Here is a 25,381-nt window from a genome sequence, read left to right as displayed (position 1 = left end):
CCGATCTAGGAAACAGGACCATTTTCCCTTGTATTGTGACTAAAAGGCATTTATTTTCTTTTATGAGATAAGGATTTTTTTAAGGTCATCCAGACAACATCTACCCTGATAAAAAAAAAAAAATAAAGAAGCCAAACAGACAGTGTAGATTTTGTGCTAAAGATTATTTTCATGTATAATTTTATCCATTAGAATGAAATACTCCATTAGAAATGCAATCAGGATACATCCACCCATGTACCCTACTCAAACAGCAACTTGCAAACTTGAGAGCTGTAATAAATAGGAATTTTTAAATGTCAGACAATCCAATCATCCACTTGCACGTAGCAAAAACATTAATATCACATTTCAGCAGGAGATATTAATACATTTCACATCAGCAGAATTAATGCCAGAGCCTGGTGCAGAGTATTTGCAGTGGCTCTCATGACTCCTTCCCTCACCACGGCACCTCCCTGCCTCGGGAACAATTCTGTGCATGTGGCCTCCGCCAGAATTCATCAGCTCCAAAGGCACAGTCCTCACGCTGAGCAAAACCACAGACAAGGACAAACCATCAGAGGGCAGAAATCAATGAAGTTCTGCAGTACCAGGCTCACAACTGCAGAGAACGCTACTTGTAACTGGGGGGGAAGAGGGAGTAAGGACACTTGGAGCTGAGTATAACCTGAAAAAAACACAATCTGCAAGTGGAGCAAGAGAGAGTCTGTACATAACCAAAAATATTTAACTCTGAAGTAAAAAAAAAAAAACCCACCTCACATATTTTATATCCATGCAGGTATTTATTCAGTATTCACAGTAGGAAAGGTAATTTCTTTACTCTCATTTTAGAGGACATGAGGTGGTAATGCAGCAGGATGGCCCTGGTTTGCAGTGCACACTGGTGTGTAAGGAGGCACGATAGAAAAGCTGGGCTACGCCTCGGGGTTTTTCTGGTCTATTTAGTCAAGGATACAATCTTTGCTCCTTCTTAAAGTGACCCACAGCTATGATGCAGCTCTGAAGTGTTTTAGAGGCTCTGTTTGTACACAGAAGCCTGGGTTGTAATGAAGTTATGCCAACACAAACCCCCTACACTCTCACAGTGTTGGAAGTGGAGAAGGGTGGCTGCTTTCACAGTGGCAGGATATTACTATGAAGCAGAAACAAGCACATACAGACAGGGACTTAAATCAGAGCACAGAACCCTAAATATTTGGAAGCAGAAGCTGACAGCTTAGCTGTGTACCAATTTGCTCTCCCTCTTCCACAGGACATGACAAAAAGGTAACATTTCTCATGCTTTCTACGTAGCTTCTCTTACTTCCAAAAACCCTGTTTATAGTTGGGCCTTGAAGCATTTATGACACATTCAGTGCTAAGTTCTTAAATTACTAAATGCTTTTTTCCCTCTCCTATTCATATCCAGCCCTTAAAACTGTGGCAAAATACATCATGTAAAAAGTGAAACTTAATGGCAGGCAGCTTCCGAAATTTCAGTGAAAGTCAATACTCCAGCTGAGCAGTTGCTCCCAAAAGGTTGAAGTCATTGTGGTACTAAATCATTAGTATGTCACAAATTGGCTGCACCTCCTTATGCTCTTTGCAAGATTTTCCATTACCTTCTATCTTCTCTGAATTTATTAATTTATACACAAAATGGCTCTGACAGCAATCAATTTCAAATTTACTTACTGCTGCAGCAAAATCAACCAATGAAGATGACAAATAGTACAAATCTATTTTTGACCAATAGATGTTGGTCAAAAATATGAAACAAGGCTTAGGGATTGCTTACTTTTGCAGAATGTAGTATGAAATAACTGATTTTCAAGTGTTGATTCCAGAAGTTAATATTTAAAGGATGCAAAAGAAGTAAACGTTCCCAAGAGGTGAGATTGGTAAACCCAAAAACTTACTACCAAAGTAAATTCCAAAACTGAGAAATAATGATTTTTAAATGGGTAGAAACAGGCAGGAAAGTAAGGTGCTCCCTCTCCTGAGAGCAAGCTTTTACCTAAGAAATCTGCAGTATTTTTCAGTGTTCTACTCTAGTATAAGTTCTCAAAACTTAAAAAAATACCCTCTCACACAAACAAACCCTGTCTCAGGACACATGCCAGTCTCTAAAATATCAGGTGAACCACCTGTTTCTGCTTTTTGCTGTGCAATAGAAATAACCCCCAAGATCCTGGGATGATCATTTTCAAGATCACTGAAGCCAAAAATTCTGCTAACTGGTGGTTTCAAGGACTTCACATAGGATCTAGTATTTCATTAATATCTCTTAGAATCTGTCATTGTATCTATCATTACTAATACCTAACTTCATGCTGTTATTTCCCTAGTACTAGGAAAATGAGAATATAAAAAGATGGTAGTAAAATAGAGGAGTATTACAGAAGGGCATCTGATTCAGACTCTTAACCTCTGTCTCACTTCAAAGAGAACTTAGGTTTTTGTTAAATTTTATAGCAGGTAAGATCACATAGCAGCAGCATAGCAAGGAGAACATGAAAAAAGCTATCAAACTGCACTTCAATCTGGAAACAAAAGCAGAAGCATGCTATTTCCAGAGTAGGAAAAAGACTCCTTTGATCCCAAATGCACAAGAAGTAGCTTTGCCTCTCACATAACAGAAATAGTCAAATACTCCCATGATTGTTGTAGTCTCTTGAGGAAAGGATTTTCCTTGTGCCAGCACACAGCTCTGTTCAAAGGACTTCTTGACCTTATGGAATCCATCTCACTATTTCTCCTTTTCATTCTGACAGGTATTTTGCTGCAGGTTTCAGTGCTGCAAGGAAGGCTTAGCTTGTAAGCCCCCAAGAAAAACCCCATCTTCTAGGAGAGTGTGAGCATATCTGTGCACCATGAAAGCAAGGACTGGACTCCAATTTTGCTTTCCTGAAGCAGCACTGAAAGGACAGAGTGTGAATGCTCTTTCCCAAAGCACCCAGGATGCTCCTCTGTGCACAAAAGGCCACTGATCTCTGCACAGCCAACCAAACCACTGCCTTGGCACCCTGTGGGGCACACACCATGGGCAGGAACTCAAAGGTTTGTGAGTGCCACTAGTCTATACAGGAGCTGCAATCAAATCTCACAGAATCATGAAACAGGGAGGGCTGGAAGGGACCTCTGGAGGGTTGTGTGGCCACATCACTGCTGAGTGTCAGCTTCAAACATCAGTAAATGCTTTCCTTAGATGATGTACATAATGAAAAATGTAAAAAAAAGAAAGTATGAAAAATCAATATTCAAAACTTGGCTGTCTTGTTCAGTAGTAAATCTATTTACAGTTCTGCTTCTGACTGAAATCCCAGAGGAAAAGGGAAGAGGATTGATTTGTGGTGTCTCTTGCAGGCTCAAAGAAAGGGACAGGAAACTGCCAGGGAGGATACAAAACCGCTCAGAGCACCTTGCACAAGACCCCAATTTCTGTCTCACTAAAAAGTATTGCAGTGGTTTAACAGCCACACAGCAGGCCTCTGGGAGGTACTCCCAACAAGGCAGTCACTTCACACTGCTTTTTAAAAAAGAAAGGGAAAAAAGAAACTAAAGGTCGAGGTGGGGAGTCAAGTTTCCTATTGACTGTGGGTTGACTATCATTAAAAACAGTAGCTTGGATATGCTAAGCAATTTGTCTTTGTAATTCAAAATAAAATTGAGGAAATGAACACCAAATACTGTGAGATAAGACTCCATATTCTTGCAATTACACCAACACTGCTTTACTTTCAGTGCACTGATTTCCTCTGTATTTCTATGATCTAAACAGCAGCGTTTGCATGCATTTCCAAACACTGACCTCTAAACCATGTTTGTCATTCCAAGTATAACTCTCAGTACACAATCAGCTAAAACCACTGTTATCTCAGCAGCATGAAACAGAGATCAATCTTTTTAGACTGTGCCCTTTATTTTTCATTTTGATTCTTTTTTCCTGATGACAGAAGTAAATGGTTACATATTTTACATAAAGAAATGTTACAGCTCTGAAGAGCTGAGAATATTTGCTTTAATAAGAAGAAAAAACATAATTTCACAAGAACAGAAATCTCTTCTGGAGGGAGACTCATAAAGAGAAAAAGCAAGAACATTCAGACAAGTTTAAGATTAGCTGGCAGACAACTAAATTGCTATGCATGTAACAGCAGCTCACAACACACAAGACTTTCCTATCAATAGAAGGCACCCCATCAGCTCTAAATAAAATGTGTATGCAATTTAGCCTCAACCCCTCCAAAAGGAGTCCCGCTGAAAAAAAGAGGATAAAGAAGTTACCATGACAATATCTCTTCCCCAGATATGGGTAACTAATGCACAAACATTGTCAGAGGAGAGTGGGGAGGCAGACAAGATGACAAAGAAACCTCCTTCAACCCCAGATACATCCTAATCTCTGTATAACACTTCTCAAGATACACTATTACAAAGAACAACTAACAAACGAGTTTTCAAGCAGAGGAAGATGTTAAAACACCAACTTGCTCTTTGTGAGTATTAAAAATCCAGTCTCCACCTGCCATCTGTCATTTTTCTTTTGAAAGAAAAAACTGAGACAGTTTTTCTGTTTTGGAAACAAGCACTGGGCTGTGTGTAGGCTGTAAAATGCAACCTGTGAGCATTGACTGATGGGTACCAATGGCAACAGAGTGTGAACTGGTCACCAGAGCACATCTCCAGCATTTAGGACAGGTCATCAGTTTAATCCTTAGTTTCTCCCCATTACTTTTCCTATTTGCTTACTCAGGCCTAGCTTTGCATGCAGTTTTTCTGTTCCCAGAAAGCCAACCAGTAACTTGCTACTTGAATGTACAAGAGAAGCACCAAGAACGTGTTCTACTCAGCAGGAAGCAGGGAACTCTCCTTGAAGGACTGGAGGGCTTAAGCATGAAACCATCTGTTACTTTTTTGACATTTCTTCCATCTCACCCTCATAAGACACTGAAACTGGGAAGCTGGCCCAAAATACTAACCCAGGGACTGAAATCCACTAAATTAAAGGATATTTGAAACTGACCCTAACCCAGTCCCACTAGGGTCAGTGGAGATAGCTAAGAAAAATAATTGAAATATAGTAATTAACATACAGATAATAGCTACAGAGGTCCACACTTCAACTCAAAATATCAAAACCAAAATCTTAGGATGTCAACAAAGTGAAAAGATTGGAAAATAACAAACTGAGTACATTAAGCTAGTTGAAGCATGTTATGCACACCAGTCTCATATCTGAGTACAGCACAGCCCAGCAAAAGTACGTGCTCAAAAACACCTGTGAGAAGTCAAATGGAAAAAAGGTTTCCAAGGACCAACTGTAAAGTTTACTTACCATTTTTACATATCTGTATTTACATTCCTAAGATTCCAATCACCTCTGAAATGGTGATGATTCATTTAAGTGATGATTTATTCATTCTCTTTCCAGATGACCACAGGCAGCCTAAAACGTGAGGTGTCACCATTTCAGAGATTTTCACTGCCACTTTACTAGGATTGTAATCATCAGGCAGAGAGGTGATGGCAAACAGAGCAACAGAAAAAGTCAAACAACAACACAGCTGTTGCAGGGAGATTTTTCAGTCTCTTCAGCCCTCACATCTCCAAACACGCAAACTACAGTGATGCAGGCACTGTTATCATCAGCTAATGTCCCTAATTCCAGAATGTCATGAACGAAACCATTCATTACCTTTCCCTCAGAGAAGATCGATTCAGCACAGAACTTGGAGAAGGCTCCTGAACTGCTGGAGCTGCTGAACACTCTAAAGAAGCAGCAGAAAGAGACTCTTTGTTGAGGGGAGCTGGGCTCACATCCTCCTTGCAAACAGAACTGTCCAAGCCTTTTCCATTGGTAGATTTTGCCTGAAAAATACCCCACCAAACTAAAATTTATTATGAATATCAAGATGTACAATTTTTGTGTTTTTACTTCTCAGCCCGAAAGGTTAAAGATTGTATATTCATTCAGGAATATCTGTCTGCTGGGGAAAGAGCAAGGACCCTAATTTCAAACAAAAATCCATGGTGTAAACTAAATCACCAAGTCTCAGAGGAATCTGTTGGTAACTAACACACCATCTTATGTGAAACTACTGCAACAGCCCTTTTATCAACTTTTCTGAGTGCACAACTTAAAGGCTCACCCTTCCCAGGAATCTCAGATTCAGAGTAATGCCCGAGAGTCTAAACAACCCATGGAACAATCCAAAGGCAGCACAATATATTAGACTCATATGGTACACAGAACTATAGTACTTGATAGTGAAAGTTTAGAATCTTAACATATATATCAAGGTTTATCCTCGTAATTCCCTTATTTTCCTCCTCTCTACTATCATCAGTTTTCCTGGCCATTAGGAAATATAGGAGGGCACAAATAACTAAATGCTAAAACCCACAATTTTTACAGTACTTCAGGAATACAGGCAAAAAACAACCAAGTGAGGGCGTAAAGAATAAAACCTTCCCAAACCCAAAACAACCCTGACAATAATCTTTAGATTCTTTTAATACAGAAAGAAGCTAAAACTTGAAAAAGAAAGGATGTGAATAACACAACAGTAGCTTCCCAGTTGTACCAGTGCCACCTTTTCACGCAGTTCTAGAATGAAGAATGCTCTCAGAGTAATTGGTAAAGCAAATGCAAATGGCCTTTAAAGGCACCTCTATGGCCTTGCTGCAAGCCTTAATGCCAAGGAAAAGCAAATTCTGTATGTGCAGGCATAAGCATCTTTAAAGAGTGCTAAGTTTCCTTCTACTGTTCGTAAATAATCTGTCAGCAGGCCTTAACTGCACTAGATAGGATTGTAAATGTCCTTTTTCTTGCTTTTGATACTGCAGTAGATAAAGTTTCAAAAATACCTATGCAAGATAATCCAAGAAGCTTGGAGCTTCCCAAAAAACAGTGTGTAAGCAAAACCACTTCAAAGTACTCACTTCAGTTTTCTTGGGTCTGTAGATGTTGAGAGGAGAAAGATCTGGAGAAGAAAAAAAAGGTCCATGACAGAAGAAATCAAAAATACATTTGCATTTCCTAAATTCTATTAAATATTTTACAGAGCATCCTCTCTGTCCTCACAAACCAAACTAGAGCAATTTATTATTTTGTCTCCTCAGATGAGGAGATACTTCAAGTAATCACCTTCTTTAGCTGAAAACCATGACTTCCCACTGAATGGAATACTTTGCAATGTTGAAATGGAATATTTTGAATAAAATGTTTGCAATAACCAATAACCAATAACCAATAACCAACAGACAGACGTGGCACATTTTGTTACACCGCTCGTTGCTTAAATCAGTATCAAAACAAGCTCTACCACTCCCAAAACTTGTGAGCATCTCTCCCTTCTCCTACCACCTCTGCATTCTTTCCTTCACCAGTGACTAACAGACACAGCCCAGGGAAACACATGGGGAAACTCTCAGGCCCATACTGGGTTAGGATTTTTCACCAGCGTCAATAAGCACCTCATCCCTGAGGGACTGACATTAAAGCTACTTTCTTGATCTGTTCTACCAATTTGTAGAGAGCAATCCTCCCACTGTGACCCAGGAAAAGCAAGAAGGGACTAAACTGTACTGTCTGCATTAAGAGTTCTAATCCCAGGGATCTGCTCTTTTCAGAAGTTACAGTTAAGCCTCAAGACACAGGCAGGCGACCAAAGACTCCTCTGGATATTAATAGTGAGGTAGATTTTGGTCTCCTAAATACTGTCCAGAAACCACCAGCTAATTTTGTAAGTGTGCAATGGTATCAGATGATCTGGTCTGTTCCATTGTCCAGCTGTCACAGACTGGCAAATCTGTTCCAAATGAGGATGTCAAACCTTTAAAATCCAGCACCCAATGCAACGACAAAGAAAAAATGTAAAATAACACGTTCATAATGATTTGCTGTATAACAAATTATAATTAGTGAGGAAATGAAATAAAACTGAGGCAGAGCACACATAAACAAATACTGATGAGACTCATTAAAATCCTCATATTGTAATACATGTGCAATAAAATAAAGTTTTAGGGTGCCTTCTTAAACTTCTGGTCCCACACTTTTTATTAAACTCTCACTGATACCAAAGGATGCTGAAGCAGATATTGGAGCACATCCTGGATGCTCATTAATAATGGTAAGTCACTGATCCACTACTCACAGATACTGCTGAAATACATATTATTCATTTTTGAAGGAACAGAGCCCCTGAACTTCAAAATAGTCGATACTCCAAGTCTGATCAACACACCCAAAACCCATGGTGCAGATTTTCTCCACCATCCAAGGCAACGAAAAAATGTGGAGTGAAACAGAGCACTCGTCTGAGCTTTGGAATCCTCTCCTCCTATTTTCATAATAATGTAGAACTATGTTCCATGCTTCATGAGTTAAAGAATTATTCAAGGGCACCCTTTGAAACAATAATTTATTCAGCACTCTTCTTTTTCCTAGGAAGAACTAACACCTGTTTCTCCATCATAGACTGACATTTTCATAATAAACCAAAAACCAAAATAATAATAAAAAGCCCCAAATAAAACTACTTGCTGCAGAAATCAAAAGCATTAGTGAGATATATAATAGAAAATACTGACCATAGGGTGCCTTGGGCCAGGCTTCTGATGAGCTTTCTCGCAGAGAACACCAGGATAGAAGTTTAGCACCAGGACTTGATTGTCCAACCTGAAGCAAAAGTACTGTTAATGTGCCCAGTATCAGATGTATCAATTGCTGTTTTTTCTGGTTTTGTTCATATGATCACAACTAGTACTTTCTGAAATAATTTACTCTATTTAAATATTATTTTAGACTATTTTCATAGCACTTGGCCCTTGTGCATTATTAGCATTACTCTGCATAAACAGAAACAGTCCTAGAAAGGTCTAGAAAACTCTGAATATCCTATTGTTTGAAGAAAGGGAAAATACAGATAGGTTCTCCTTCATCTTAATGTCTGCAACCTTCTTAAACAATTCCCAGGATCTCATATTTATTCTAAACAGCTCAGATCTCACCAAGAGAGATCTGAATCTCATCCTAATTAACAAGTTACATTTATTATAATCCAATTTTGATCTTCATGTAACACAAAATCTCCAGGCCAAAAGAATTCTCAGCAGTAAAAATACCCTAAAAGGAGAATTCTCAATCTAGAAAGGCCATGACAGTCAGGATATGCTGAATTAAGAGACAAGCTTTCTATTTTTTTTTGTACAAACATAACCAAGCATTGAAAATCAATAATCAGTGTTAATGATAGTATAATTAAACTGTGAACTTCACCTATAGATCAAAACCCAGAATAATTAAATAAAAGGAGTTAAAAGAAAAATATTTGAGAGAAACGGTAGATTGATGAATGATTAATGACTTACTCAGGCCATTTTGATTTTCTAAAAGGTAGCTATATATAGAATAAAACTTGGGAAAGAATTCTAAACTTTGACAATATATTATTAACTAATTATACTGATACTAGGTAAAAAGACAAGGTAGTAGCAAAATATTTAATCACTAGATTATCTAACTGGTTGTGGTAAGTGCCCAGAACTGTAGAGAAATCATAATGTCACAGTACAGAATATGAACAATCCTATTTCTGCCCCTACAAATTCAAAGTGATTTTCTAAAAACAGAATTGTTGCAATAAGAAGAAAAATTAACAGGGGGGGAAAATGAATGTATGATCCCCTAGGTGGCTGGGAAATGTAGCCCTTTCATTTTAAAAGAGTTACACACAATTTCTTTAAATAAGTACCTAATTTCAGGACAATTTTTCATGTATGGCAAAATGCCCTTATGTTATGAACTCTAAGTCAAAGTGTTTGAGATGTAGCTCTGAGCAAAGGAAGTGTTCCAAAGATCACAGGATGCCAACATAAAAAAAAAAAAAAAGTTGAAAGAGAGGAAGTGTAAGTGTTCATAATGTGACTAGACACTCTTTCTTTAAAGTCTCATTCAGGAATTTTTAATACTAATATCAATTACTTCCAAGCTGAATTTATACACCTATTATCCTGTCTAGTGTGCTGGAAGAAAAGAAATGGGGCCTCAGAGAATTTTACCAAGATAGTCATGAAAGAATTTGATCTTTGTCTGTTACTAAAGCAGATAAAAGAAATTTTATTTTAGTTAATTTTACATTTAAATCACTCTGTGACAGACTGCTAAGGAGAGGAGAAAATTATCCATCTAAACTAAGAGCTGAATGAAATTTTTGGAGCGCTATTTAGCAAAAGAACAATATTTGAACTGAGCTTAAGCTGGAAGCACCCGGGAGCAAATACAAACCCGTCTGATCACGAAGGGAGGTCTGTCAGTGTCTCTCCTGAACTCGTGAGGGCCCAGGTTGAGGTGGGCCAACCTCTGCCTGGCCTCCTCCGAGAGCTCGCACATGCGGCGCTTGGTGTACGGGGACGGCGAGCGCGACTTGGAGGCGATAGTGGGCTGCTCGTAGCCCTTCCCAGCTGAGCTCTGCCTGCCCTTCCCAGCTGAAAGAGAGATCTTCTTGGGTAGCTTTGAGTGCATTTTCCCATCTAGGGTTGAGTAGTGCACCAAGTTCATATCAGCCTGGAGCGAAGAAGAGAAATTATCTGATTTGACAGCGCGTAGGATAAAGATCGTTGAACGCAATGTAAACAAGGAACTAATAATGTTACCCAAAAGAGATGCCATGGCAGCTGAAGTTCCCCTCACAAAACTATAATCCATCAGCAGTTTAAAAAACAACCTGTTTACCATTTTCTCTAAAACCTTCTCTAAAAGAAGGCTAAACACCTAGTACTACATGTTAGATGTTAAGTGTCAGATACTTACACAACTAGCCTTCTCACACAATTTAATTTGTAAAACTTAAATTGAATTTTGTCACAGGTTGTTTTAATATAAAGTTTACCTGAATTAGCCATACACAGATTTGAATTTGAACACATTTTATCTGTTTAGGCTTTTATTTTAAAATTGTTACTCCTTAAAACACAAGAAATAAATTTAAACAGGAGGCTATTTAATAGCTTAAATTATATGCATTTAGAGTCGCCTAAAGCTCCAAAAGAAGTGCAACTATGTTCTCTAAAATTTATATGTTCATGGATTATGGTGAATTTACTAGTTCTTTAAAGTGTAAAGTTTAATTGAGAAAAATAAAACTCTTCCTGTTAGAAATTCTTTTTCAAGCTGGAGCTAGTTAGCCCTAAATCTGAATGTTACATGTACTGCTTTGGTTTGCATGAACTCTGAAATAAAATATCCAGCCTGCCTTCAAGCCCTTCCCTCTACACCCACCACCAGAGAGGCTGAGGCCCTGTGTTAGTTTTGTACTGACAGAATCTGAATTAGGCAGCACAGAAATCACTTCTATCATTCCTCTCAATTCCCACTGGGGCAGCTGATAGTGAGAAACACCATGGACCTGCCCCACACAAAGCCATACCTAATTCTCTAAGACAAATCTCAGCTTCATCAGAAGTATGTGGTGCTGCTCCTGGCTTAATACCAGTTGTGAAACTGGATCTTCACTGCAACACATGGAAATCTGAGCTGCCATTCACAGGTACTTTCAGGAACAGTTCAAATTTTAAATCAAATTGCCCTTATTTAAGTCACCTTCACTGAAGCCACTTTTCTGACAATGACAATTTTCACTGATTCTTAATTCTTTTTCTGTCTCGATACATTTCATTTGCTAAATTTGGAAGAAACTTCTCATTGATGTCATTAGCAAAGACACCTAAGTGTCTTTGCACACAAACCTTGCTGAAAACCATTCCCTTTCAATGACGCTGCATCATTTTTCAACAGCACAGCAAAAAAGGGACAATATAAGAGTAACTTTACATGACAGCTTGTGCCAGAAATCCAAGCAAAATTCCGCTCTGTGAGACCAGAGAAGAGTGCTATTCACCTTTAACTTTACTTGCTGCAAAAGCAGCATTTACAGGTTAATATAGGTGACAGTCTTTTCAACAAAAATCTGCATTTCTGTTACTGCCAATGATACAGTTATGTTAAACAAATCAATTGGTTTGGTTTCATAATGTACCTTCTCTAACTTCAACTAATTTTCACTGTCCTTAATTTTAAGTGTCAGTAGCAAATGGTGAAAAGGCATCTTCCCATGTACAAATACACCAGGGATTGACATTTCAGCTGATCACAGAATACAGCAGCTGATAATTGTTTCAGATTCAAGGAACTCTCAGCATCTACTGTCATGCACCAAACCCACTCTTTACTCATACTTGATTAAAAATTTAATCAAGTTGTCAAGCACCCATGATACCTGCTTTAACCACAACAAAAGAATGAGGAAAGTTTGAAGTGAGCAGCACATGCAAAAATTGGAAGCAAGGCTATCAGTATTAAATCTAGAAATTAAATTGCAAACAATTAAATTGTGCTAACCTGTATGTGACTCCTTCCTAAGCTTAACAGACTGTCTGAAATAAGGGAGGTTGTAGAAAATCTCAATTTTGGTGCAATTCCCTAGAAGAGAGACAATAATTGAACATCAAGCTCCAACTCAAGATAAAGGGTATCAAAGAGGTAAATGTCACCTAATGTAACAAACCATTCCTAATTTTCAGCCATTTCCTTTGTTAATTTCAGTCTTTAATAAAGATAATTAGAGAAGACAGAACAGCAATGGTAAATGTCAAGATGCTAACATTTGCATTTCTGACAATTCAATTACAGATGATTACACTGCTTTCGCACAACAATTAAGGTCTGACTTTTATTTTAATACATTTTTTTTGTCAAAAGCACTTTTAAAGATTTTTTCCTGCCCTGCTATATGACATCAATAAAAATTTCAGTCATGCTCTAGAAGTTTCATTAATGCTAACTTTGTAAACTTGTTTGAGAACAGTCTCAGTTGTGCCATCTCTTTTGTAGAAACATTTTGTTTAATCAGTCAATCACACTGCAAATAACTATTCCTTTGTAACAGTATGACTGAGAATACCCTTCATTCTGTAATCTTTGGAGTAGTCTGATTTCTGTGGATGCCTCCCTTGTTCCATAACCATGTTCCACCCCCTGACAATCCCCTCCTGCCCACTAGGAATCAGTGGGGCCCAGCTGGGCCTCCTGGTCAAGCACAGCACAACAGATAATGGCCAGCAGATTCGTCGCTTTTTACATGATGAGCAGCTTCTGCTCCACTCACCTTTTACTGCAGCCATGGCTAGGAACATAACACCTCAGCAAACTACTGCCTTTCTATTCACTGAGCATCGACCAACGCATTCAAAATTTACTGGGTGTAAACGACAGGGATTACAACATACAAGCACTATTTCCCAAATAGCAGCATTAAAACAGGCATAAAAGAACTAAATGCCACATATGCTATAAACAAGAGGCAATCATCTCTGTATATCCTATATATCTCTGCATAATCCAAGACAACCAAGTGCCCCCAGAAACTTCAGCCCTCTCTTCTTTCAAAATTTGCTGCCTGAGGCATCTCAGTGCACAGGCATTTGTGCACATGAACACACAAAATCACTGAGACATGAAAAGGAGCTGGGTCTGTTTGTGACTCTGTTCCACATCTGTAAGAATTAGCTTCACTTCATGAGTGAAGTCTATTGATGAACCCAACTATTCTCTACCACCTGCCTAAACACTGATTTCCCATTAGGGAACATGATCTGGCCCCAGGATAGATTATGGAAATCAAATGACAAAAATGCCAAGGAAGCTCAGTCACAGCAATTAACAGAGTCCAGGATTCAATCAAGTCAAGTTATGGCATATAAAAGAGGTTTTAAGCCTGATCATCTTTAATCAACTCGTTTTTATTACTAATGAATTGTCAAGTGCTATCAACAATTTAAAAAAGGACACATCGAAATTAGTGAGTCTACTATAAAATGCAACAATAGAGCACCTACTGCTCTTACAGACACTGGAAATGATTACGAAATTGTTAAGTGTTCATACCTAAAAAGGACACAAACCACGGTTTCTTCAGAGAAATAGTCTGTGGAGAGGGAGTATGGGATGGCATTTGAACACACAGCCATGGATATGTCAAAAGGAATTCAGAGGTCAAAGCCATCAGAGGATTTGCCCTGTTTTCTGCAGCTCCCAAATCAGGGATTGCTGTAGGATATTCAACAGGGAATTATGTAAAGACCATCATAAAGCTCCAAACACATCTGTAAATGAAAATCCAGCTGGAAAGTTTTTGGGATCTCTTCTGCTTCTGGCTTAGTGGTGTTTGCAGCCCTGAGCAGTTCTGTACCAATCATTAAACAAAAGGGACATAATATCAATCTGATCACAGAAAAAGTATAAAAGTGGTTCATATTTAGAAGAACACAAGTCTAATATGTGCTTTTGACTCACAAGTGCAACTCTAGCTTAAAAAAGTATATATGAATATAACAGAAGGCCCAGTACTAGCCTGTTAATGGAAGATAACATAACTAAAAAGAAACTGTTTTAAGTAATGTGGCGAATACTGCATGAAGGTGGAGAATGGAGATAAGAACATCTGTAAGAAATCACTACCACAGTCCAGGCATAAACATATTCTGAAAGGCAAAGGTTGCACAGAAATACAGAAGAGCCAGCAAGAGCCTCAGCTGGGCAACACTGGACTAAGAGAGATAACTCGAGGCATGTCTTGTATGCACACTGAGTTTGTAAACCTTGTAAGACATTTAGCCAGGGACATTATCAGCCAAGTGCCAGATTTCTGGAGGAGTTCTGATCCTCTCAACTTGGGATTCCTTCCAACTGGCAGATTAGCAGTGTTAATCAGACACTGCTTGTCACTGCCTATCTGAACTCCACAACCGTAACCTTACTGTTGCTACCTTTATTTTTTTAATAAAAGACAAATTTATTTGGAATCAAAGTGCGACTGAAGCACAGCTGCCATTCAAAAATATTCAACATCTCAGCTGGCTATAAATAACTTTTCATGGCTTCAGAAGCATAAGAATAATGTGAGGGTTCTCACGACCTTGTTTAACACTTCCCTTTGCTTAGCATTCACATTCAGCACTTTGTGCTTAGCAAGAGACACTTGCCAGTAAAGCTCAAGGAACACTGGGAGATGGAGGCTCTTGAGATCGCATTTCTACTGGAGGTAGAAATCCCTTCATAGTTATTCCATTTGGCAAGCAAGGAGTGGAACAAGAAGTTCCTTTTGGGAGCCTCCCTCCAATGCCATCAAACACAGCTCCTGCATTATTCCTGAAAAGGGGGTCACTGTGCCAAAATCCTCTCTTGAACTGTACTTTCAAGCTATGGAGATGGAACAGAACAACAAAGACTTCTGCAGCCCCTGTTTCAGGGCAGAGATAGATTTAGTTTATGCTGCTCCCAAGGACATGGGAGTACGTTTGTGTCTTACAGCAATCAAATTTCTAAAGCCACAACATTGTCATCATTCATCAACTACACATCCTAATTACTCTGACCACATCTCCTCACAGCTCACAAACTATGGCACCTTCTCTCTATTAGAAGATACATCATTTCTGTTTTAAAGAACTCAGTTTGACAAAACCCATCGTACTCCTCTAGCAGCTCTGCTTCTTCGAAGATTTACTATATTCTGTTCAGAAAAAATCTAAAAATATCTATCTGATACCACCTCATTTGTTCCTACCTGCCTATTCTTTCTCAACACGGGGAAAGTACCTATTCTAGGAGCAGCATAAAAGCAAAACAGTCCCTCCCCATCTCTTGAACCACACCACGATGCATGGGATGAGCCATATCAAAGAGATATTACAGCCAAAAAATAATGGTTGTTTTTGCAAGGACAGTTTAAGGTACTGCAGAATCAGACATTTTGTAGCACAAAATCACAACTTTAATTCACTCACATGTAACACAGCATTAGACACCAAATTAGCACTTCTAATTGCAAGGTCTGGGCAGTTTCCAGGTTGCCCTTTCAGGGGAAATGCTACACCAGCTAAAAGATACCAATGAACTTTAATCAGCATTTCCCTCCTCTCATGTGCTTTTAGTCCAACCACAAAGGACAGGGTAATTGAGTTCTTATCCAAATGTCCTGCCAATCCACCAGGAAAGCTCCACAAAAACCTCAAAACACATCAGCACCATCCTCCTTAAAGTGCCTTCCTGGGTTATTCTGCTGACAATTAAGATTCAACAGTCAAATTTCATGAAAGAGTACTGTGAAATGAATTCATTTTCATTTAATATGTACTTGAGCCCTTATCTCCAGAAAATTAGCATTAAATCATTGCACTCATTCTGCCAATTAGCTGTTGGTCCAAAATGATAGGAGAGGGACCAAGAAGGAGGGTTACATGGCTTCTGTTAAGAACCATGAAGTAAATATAACATCTCCTTCATCCCTTCTGCCACCAGCTGCATCACAGATTAAAGGGAATGGAGACATGTCATGGTACCACACTGCAAACCAAGTGGAAACTAACTTTCCCACATTAAATAATTTCTTGAAGCATTTTGGGAAAAAAAGATTATACTTTCCCTGAAGTTCAACTGTGGATTTGTACATTCAACACCTTAAAATGGCAAAATCTGTGAGAAGTAATTGCTTTTTATTTGAAGCAGTTCAAGGGGTTTCTTCAGTGAACCAGACTGTGTCATAAATACAATCCACAGACATTCACTCACTGTGAAAAATGGGGACCTCTTCATTAAAATCTCACGCTCCAAACCACGGCGCCCATGGGTAAGCTTAGGGTCAGGGAACAGGAAATCTCTTGTATTTTCTTCATATGTAGCTAGAACTTTTCCCACTAAAAAGAAAATACATACTTTAATTGGAAAATAGACAAAGCCATGCAGCACAGACACCACACACAGAGCCATGTTGAAACCAGGATAAATTTTGCTCTTTACAAATTAACAGCATGGCTCTAAAACTCCTATAGCACTAGGAAATAACCTCATCAAGTTAAATCAACAGCAAAAATGTGCAGAATGTTCTATGAAACTATGTTTCAATGTTACTGGAAAAAGAAAATTAAAGAAGATTGTGTTAACTGTTCTCTAAGGGGCACATGAAAGGTTTTCTTCAGGTAACTTTTCAGAACTTTTCTTCTTTCTTTCCCTTCCATGCCACAGAAAAAACTAGTATTTTTTTAACAGCAGCCAATCTCATATGAAAAACTACCATTCCATACTACAGAACAGTAACAGTAGCAGTAAGAAAGAAACACAAGCAACAGCAAAATAATTATTTCAAGATTTTTCTCAATACTCTGGCTTGATACTTCTTAAAAAAAAAAAAGTTTTTCTTTAGAGGTAAACCCTTAAATGTGTACTGTAAAAAAAACGTCACTTGTACTACTGCAGCCATCTTGCTAGTTCTTGTTGGGCTGAGACATACCACACCTATGTCTGAGCCCTGAAAATAAATTCCTTATGCAAGATCCTTTACCTTCCCACAAAAAAAAAAAAAAAAAAAATCCCGATTCACTATATTTCTTCAAATAAAGAGTCAGGTGAGTCACCTGAGAGAAGCAGTAGTTTCCTTGAAAGTACTAAGGACAAGTGACAGAGAGTGCTTTTAATACCACAGTTTCCAAATGAGTCCTCTTTAAAACTTGACTTTACTTCCAATAAAATGCAGATTTACATTATTCATGGGAACACTTGAATTTCATTAAAATAGATTTTTATAATCACACAAACCAATAACAGAACTATGACAAATCGCTATTTATTATCTTCACACATCCCAAGAGACCTGTAATACTTATAGTGAGGATAAGAGTTTTCCCAATGGTCACCATTAAAATGGAAGGAAAAAAAGTGTCACTCTGAGAACAAGATTATGCACTCTGAATTTCACAGACAGCCTCTCTGCAAGTGAATTGTGATGCAGTTAATAATTATGCACTGGATGATTTCAGTTTATTTTCCATTTTTTAAAATATTATCACTTTCCTAAGCCTGAGTATGACACATTTAAATATTCAGCTATTATTCTCTTTCAAGAATGAGATCCTCTTGATCTATTAACATTTTTTATTCAGAGGACTATTTGTTGAAGGGCTTTCTATGTTGTTTTTGTGTTGGAAAAAGTGATTGTGCTGTAATGGGCAATGTCCTCCTAGAAATTCACCTATTAAACTGCATAATTTATGAAAAGACTGATACAATACCTGGAGGAACGAGCTGTATTAGTTCAAGTACTGCTGTGTCAACTAGAAGGGAAAAAAGTTTTTTCATGAGTTAAAAAAAAAACCAAAACACTCTAAAATGAAAATTTCTATAGTCAAAGTCCAAGAAAAATGGATCAAATGGATTTATGCTTCACAGCACTATTTTAAGCACACCAATAATAAGACAAAATTAAGTACAGCTTGCACAAATATCATAGATGAACACAATGGCATTAGCAGAGTACAAATGACAACACTAAACCTGACTTGGAACTTGGTAAACTCTATCTGCTGCCAAGTTTGTCCTCTTTTAAAGAAGATTATGCAAGCTTTGCCCCCTTTATAGATAGCTCCCATGTGAGGGTACATATTCCTGCAGTTTGAGTTTGGGTCAGTGTTTTCTCACCACAATTCATTATACATATGTAGCAAGACATTAATTTTCTTTAAAATGAAAAGAATGATTTTACAAAAACTGGAGGTTTAGCCTTATATAATTTGAAAATTAATCAAATAAATGACCATATAAAGGAACCCACCACCAGATAATCAGCTGGACTTTCAATCACTTATGACTTTTTACCCTTTTCCTGTTCCAAAGCATGTAACATACATTTCTAGAGGCATTTTGTTAGATAATAGTGGTTACCCACCAGATTTTCAGAGAACAGGCTCCTGATAGAAAAACCATCACATACTTAAAACCTCCAAAGCATCTTTAGAGCCCATATATTCATGGCATTAATGGATACAACATAGTATACAAAAAACCAGAACCTACACTCCAGTAACTTCACAAGGTCTCCAGGATCAACTATATTTGCAAATGCCTGAAAAAGAAATAATAATAATAATAATAATAATAATAATAACAACAATAATAATAACAATGGCACAGTCAAAGTATTCAGATGGACCTCTGGGGAAAGAGAAGGAAAATAAAAACCCAAATCCATGTTCTTCCTTGCCAAGATGGTTGTCAAGAGTTCTATCTCCACTGGGAAAAGAAAGGATACTAAAATTATCATTTGGAACATGATCAAATTCATTGAAAGCCAGCAGACCTTGTTATATGCTTTCTATCCAATACAGAGCTCCCTCTCTGTATGTAAATAACAGAAATAATTTATTGTGAAGAACTGAAGATGTAAAGGTAAGCACTGTCTAAGAAAATTTCAAGAGAGAAACATAAATTCCTGAATGTACTACAAATCTGATCAGTGTTCTCTAGTTTGCTTTAAGCTTCATTTTCACAGAGGTGACTTTTCAGTCTCCTGTTCAGTTTTTTTTTAACCTGAATCCTGTGTGAATAGATAGCAAGGAATAGGAGAGGCTGTTGCACTGGATGGAGGCCCCCTACATTACACTGAAAACAGCATTCTGTACATTTCCCTTAAGAAGTTTGTATTGTTTGCCTTTAAAGAATGATGGTCTTTTCTACTCTTCATAGGTAGTGAAATTACCAGTGTTTGTTTCTTTTCCATTTCACCAGAGCATCGCTCTGAGCAATGGAGCTCAGCCTGGTTTTCAAAGTGCTGGGGAATGCTTAAAGGAAAAGATCTAGAAAGGGCAAAGTATTATTATTCATAGGTAGTGAAGAAGCCAGATCATATTTGTAAGATACTGTGTTTCATTATCCCTGTGGTACTAATAATGAAGCTAGGAGGGACTCAGAATATGTGATAAACAACTATAAATTACAGGGCCAGAGTACCAATCTGGGAATTCTGGTGACAAACCATGAAAAAAGTATCTCAAAGGGAGTAAGATGTCACCAAAAAGGCTTGAGCTGCTATTTTATCTTTCTACTAAATTAAGTTGCCTCTCCTATATTGTACAGTCTCTGTTCTTCACCTTGCCATAATTTTTAGAACAAAAACATTCAGTCCCTTTCAAGTGAGGAAAACAGACAGTGAGGAAGGACAGTCCACAAAAGAATCAACAAACCCCTAAAAAGTCTCATCATACACAAGAATCTTCAGTATACATAATTCTTGAGTTCCCATAGAGACAATAAAGGCACACCCCTCCTCTGTGCTAAAGAGAAGCAGGAGCTCTCAGTGTGATTATTTGTGCTCATGGGTTTTGCAGACGATTTTTGTGCAATTTGTGATGGGGTTTATTTGGGTTGTATCAGCCCTTGACATATCTTACCTTTTCAAATAGTAGTCTTTCTTGAAAGAAGAGTGGGAACACTGCAGGGACACATTCAGTTTTTTTGTACTTCCCAAGTACAAAGACACTGAGATAAAGTTCCTGTTTGTCTTTCAGCACCACTCCAGGACAAGTTATCTGTAGGAGTAGCACACTCATTAAACGAACTGAACTTTAGCTAGACAAGTAATGGCTGTTTTCAAGATAAAAATGAAACAGTCAGGATTGAAATGGTTGATTTGTGAAAGTCAGGATATAACAGACTAGAGTGAAAATAATTCTTCTCTAAAGCAATTCTATTTGTACAGACTGTCCAGGAAAAAATACCATCATTTTAAAACAACCAGGACCAAATTCTTCCTGCTTAAGTAAACACACCCCATCATCTTCAACCAAAAGTGAAACCCAAGGCCAGGTTAATAAAGTTAAAGGCATGCACTGACTGTGTAAGGCATAATCATCTTCCATATGAAGGTTCATGTAGAATGAAATCTGCATGATGCCAACACACAAACGCCACCCAAATTTCAGCCTAACTAGAGAGTGAAACTGGTAAATTTATGTGTTTAGATATCCATACTCTGTCCAGCCACCAGAAAGGGCAAGTTGATTTGCAGATTTTCTGTAAATGAGAAAAAGCAACTGTTGTTCCATTACTACCAGACACATTTCTTCCTTTTTCTGGGAAGTTTGGCCATCTTTAAACTCAAAGCAGAGAAGGCTTCTCGCTAAACTGCCACATACTGCCACAAATCTCTCAACTTTTTCTGCACAATTCCTAAATTCTTTAAGTAAGAAGTTGGTCTGTTTTTAAAGCTCTGATTGCAGGAATGTATACAATTCATTGCAAAACTATTTGCTATTTTCTCCAAACCATGTGGATTTATTTCCCTGACAGAGAGTTGACAGCTTTCACTTAAGGTCTCATGCTCATTTTTCATGTCAGTTTTTACGTCAGTATTAGGAATATGAGGTTGTCTTTTCCAATGTAGGGCTTCTGGAGAAAGTGTTCAGACTTTCAATTGCCAGGTAGAAAGACAAAGGAGGAGACTGATGGGAATTAAAATAAGTGGCTTGGTTACACTCTTCTACTCCCAAGTGAACATTTTACTTGAGAAATCCTAACTAAATAAAAAAAAAAAAAAAAAAACAAACAACAAAAAAACCCAAAAAAACCCCAAACAACAAAACACCAAAACAAAAACAAAAACCCAAAAAAACCCCCTACATAAACAGCAGGAAAACAGGGAGAAGAACTAAATGAAAACCATGTGTGATAGATCACTACAGACAAACTACAAGGTAAAAAATAGTTCTTCTACTCACAAATATCTGAGAAGAAAAAAAAGGGTTTTCTCTCCATGTAAATGAGGGCTTCAAATCTACAAGAAAAGTGCCAGAATAATGGATAACCCAATTGAAACAGTCTGTCAAGCATTAAACAGCTTGCATGACACTCATGCAGTAGCAAGTGTGAACAAGAGTGAGAGAGACAGATTTCATTCATACAAGGAAAAATCCCCCAAACCACATACTACATGTCATATCAGCTTTACTTCTCACTTTTGTCTTCAACATTTTTGTAGAATTTACAACCATTTTTAGCTGGAGTTTTGTGCCTTTCACTTTAGAGAAGGAAACCAACGTTTGCCTATTTATTGAGATGAAAAGTAAGTGATCTGAAGATGCTGGATTGGGCAAACCTGCCAACAACAAAGTGCCATTTTTTCTGGCTATCCTGTAAAAAATAAACAAATTCTTAGAAATGAGCATGTGGGCCAAGATAGCCCATGTGGCAACTTGTGATTCTGCTACCCTGGAGATAAACTGCACAATTCATTACCTGGGCTGGAACACCTAATCTACGTGGCCATGTAAGTTTAAAGCAGTTCCAAAAAGGAATGACACATGCACATCTGCAGTTTGTGACACTTATTCTGTAACATGCAGAGCTGCATAACACTGGGGAGACAAACTGAAGCTCTTATCTGCCTGCAGGCTGCTTCAGCAGGATGAGGGACTATTTTAAAGGTGGTAATAGTGTTATCTATGGATCAGCTAAGGAAGAGGGATATCAGTGCTGCAATTAACTGACCTCCCAAGCAACCCCAAGGACCATGAGAAATTTCTAGGACAGTGTCATCCTGGACATCTCCACTGAAAGTTCCAAGGAGGATGGAAAATGTGTACCAGCCCCACTGCTGGGACATCACAAATAGCCATAAAGGTATCACCGAATTAAGCTCCCAGAAAAGAACAGAATTCTACTGATCTTAACTCTCTAGAGCACTTATTATACAGTCTCTGGCAGGATAAACCAAACTAAAAAATACTTAGTCTTTAAGTAAGGCCTTCTATTTCAGAAGAGAAATGAAGAAAACTAACAGCAAGACAAAGCAAAGAGCTGGTGGACTCAGACTGGAGAAGATCTTGGAATTTCATTAAGCCAAAGAGAGCAAAATCCATCTGTATCCTAAAGCAAGGGAAAAAACAAAGAGGGCAGAACTTCTGACACAACTGGACAGACTTCAAAGAGGGTAGGGAAATATGCAGAGCACTGTGTAAAAAGGGCAGGAAAACAGATCAGAAATTTGGACAAGAATTTGGTCACAAATAAAGCAAACAAAGAGAGAATTAATGGCCATAGCATAAATCAGCCAAGATGTGAAAGCTAACAAATCTATGTCCCAAACACAACTGAATATTTTACCTTGCTTTTAATAAAATTTAACATAGGAGAAAGTAGACAACTTGAAGAATTAAATGATGGAAACAAAAATCACCCAACATGCCTGGACCAAGAAGCCACAATGAGGCTGAATCATCTTCAGCACATGTTCTGAAAGAATGCATTTTCTCTTAAATGTAATGTAATGAAAACAGGGAAGGTAGAATCTGCTGCAAAATAACAAACACAAGGACCATATGAGACAGAAATAGAGATCTGAAAACTGATAACCCTATTGATCGAAATATTTAAATATTCAAAGATGAAGAATAAAGATACAGATAAAAACACTACTAGGAAAAAACCCAGCAGGACAAGTTCCACAAAAACAGATCAACCAGGCAAAATTCTACGTTTTCTCAAAAATCCATTTTCTGGGTAAAGGATATTATATAGTAATGTGATAAGTTATTATTTATGATGAAAATGGTAAGACTAGTTAGTAGAGAAGTTAGTATCAAAGGTGGTACAGAACTGGCCAAAAGACAGCATCAATGATGTGCAAAAACCAGGAGATATCAAGCTGAGGTTACCACTAAAAATACTCCTCTTTGTATACTGGATTCATGTCTTTTAACATTTTTAACGACCCTGACTCATATTAACATATGTAGGATGAAAGCTGGACTTTTTTTTTTTTTCCCCTACATTGCCTAAGACAAAAGCAAGACCCCATTTGGAATGTAGAGTTCAATTCCCCATCAATGCAAATTTGAAGTGGAAGAGTAGCTCCCATTCCTAAGATGGCTAGAAGGCTGGTGAGTCCATCACACAAAATAGTACCAAAAATACCAAGTTGCTTTAGCTGATAAAGATCAACTGGGAAATGAAAGAAATGCTGCCCAAAAAACACATCAAATGAGCAAACACCAAGGGAAGAAAAAACTCATTAAGAGAAAAGCCAGCATTGATATTTGTGTAAGAGCAGCCTCTCTCCATCATTTGTAGCCTTGAGAGCAAGGTAAATAACAAATACCCTGCACTCACTGCTGGCACAGGAACCAGCGGAGCAGAAAAGGGAAACACATTGCTCTGCTCCAGGAACCAAGCAGGCCTTGGCATGGTGGAGACAAACACCAGCTGTTGGGACAGCACAGCAGCACGGCCAGGGTGACACCCTCGCCATCCGTGTGTGGAAATCCACAGCTCTGCTTCAGAGCAGCCACTCGAGTTTGGGAACAAGGAGTAGCTAAGCAACCAGGAATGCCCGGTCAATTTCCCAGCATATACTTCCTGCTCCTGCACTCGAGTTTTGTGATGGCGTCTCGTGTTTTGCTCTCAGCAGCAGATATAGATGTACAGGGCAGTGCTTGTTCTGCATTACAGGACCGCGGCATACGAAGCCACCAATGCCAGGGTAACAGGGCACGCTGTCTAACACAGCTACCTCTGAAAAGTTTTCAGCAGAATGATACAGCTCCTTGCTGTGTTCCCAGCCTAGATATAAGCAGAAAACTTTGCAAAGTGCAAAGAGAACAATCCTAACACGATTATCGTCAAAACTTTCTACTTTCACACTTTCTGGCCTCACTCCCCGCCACGTAACACCCACTCAGGGCTGCCCAGAGCCACATCCTGCCCGGCACAGGGTGGCATTTGTCATGAACAAGCAGCTCTTTCCGGGGATTTGGTTGTTGTTTTGTTTTGGTTTGGTTTGGTTTGGTTTGCCCTGAGAGCGCTTTTCCCTACACCCTACCGCTTCCCAAGAATCAGTGTGGTTTAAAAAAATCCCACATTTTCTACAGGAAAATGAGAACTCCAAAGCGGCACTGCTGTCGCTAACACCAGCGGAAGGGCGGGGGCGCAGGGACAAACACCCCGCACAACTTTTCCACGGGAAAACGGGAGCTGCGGAGGGGCACAGCGGCCGCCAACACCAACGCGGGGGCGCAGGGGCCGGCTGCCGGAGGATGCCCACACACAGCGGCCGGGACGGCGGCGGAGCGCGGCCCACGCTCGGCAGCACGGCCCGGAGCAGCCCCACGGCGGACCGGCCGGGCCGGGAGCGCGGGGCGGGAAGCGATGCCGGAAGAGCCAAGGGCGGCTTCTCCTGCCGGCCGCGGCCCGGCTGAGGCGGGCAGGGCAGCGCGGCCCGGGCACTCACCGAGCGGAGCTCCAGCTGCAGGACGCAGCGCAGCGCTTTCCGCGGCATGGGCGGGCAGCGGGGCCTGCCAGCGCCGGGCCGCTGCGCCTCGGCCGACGCCGTTGTCACGGTAACCGGGGCGCGGCCGCTCCGCCCTCCTCGGGGGCGGCTTCCCCTCCGTCCCTGCCCGGCCCCGGGCCCGCTCCGCCCCGCGCCCGCCGCCGTGGCGCCGCGGTGGTGAGGGGCCGTGCTGGCCCTGCTCACGCGGGTCCCCGGAGCCCACGTCCCCTTCCCTTCAG

General features: G+C 39.3%; 1 protein-coding gene across 1 annotated transcript in view; it reads right to left on the bottom strand.

Annotated features, from left to right (window-relative positions):
- Positions 1-25,176, bottom strand: part of SPATA6 (spermatogenesis associated 6) — a 36,664-nt gene extending 11,488 nt beyond the window's left edge. The window contains exons 1-10 of the mRNA XM_066325517.1: positions 25,104-25,176; positions 20,272-20,409; positions 18,899-18,947; positions 18,118-18,159; positions 16,622-16,746; positions 12,392-12,472; positions 10,280-10,558; positions 8,584-8,671; positions 6,931-6,971; positions 5,684-5,856 (exon numbers count right to left, since the gene is read on the bottom strand). Coding sequence (XP_066181614.1) covers positions 5,684-5,856; positions 6,931-6,971; positions 8,584-8,671; positions 10,280-10,558; positions 12,392-12,472; positions 16,622-16,746; positions 18,118-18,159; positions 18,899-18,947; positions 20,272-20,409; positions 25,104-25,151 — 1,064 coding nt within the window. The 5' untranslated portion in view covers positions 25,152-25,176. The remainder of the gene's footprint in view (positions 1-5,683; positions 5,857-6,930; positions 6,972-8,583; positions 8,672-10,279; positions 10,559-12,391; positions 12,473-16,621; positions 16,747-18,117; positions 18,160-18,898; positions 18,948-20,271; positions 20,410-25,103) is intronic.
- Between the last annotated feature and the right edge of the window lie 205 nt (positions 25,177-25,381).

The sequence above is a fragment of the Sylvia atricapilla genome, chromosome 9, assembly GCF_009819655.1.
Source record: "Sylvia atricapilla isolate bSylAtr1 chromosome 9, bSylAtr1.pri, whole genome shotgun sequence".
Classification (NCBI taxonomy): Eukaryota; Metazoa; Chordata; class Aves; order Passeriformes; family Sylviidae; genus Sylvia; species Sylvia atricapilla.
This window is presented reverse-complemented; position numbering and strand designations above follow the sequence as displayed.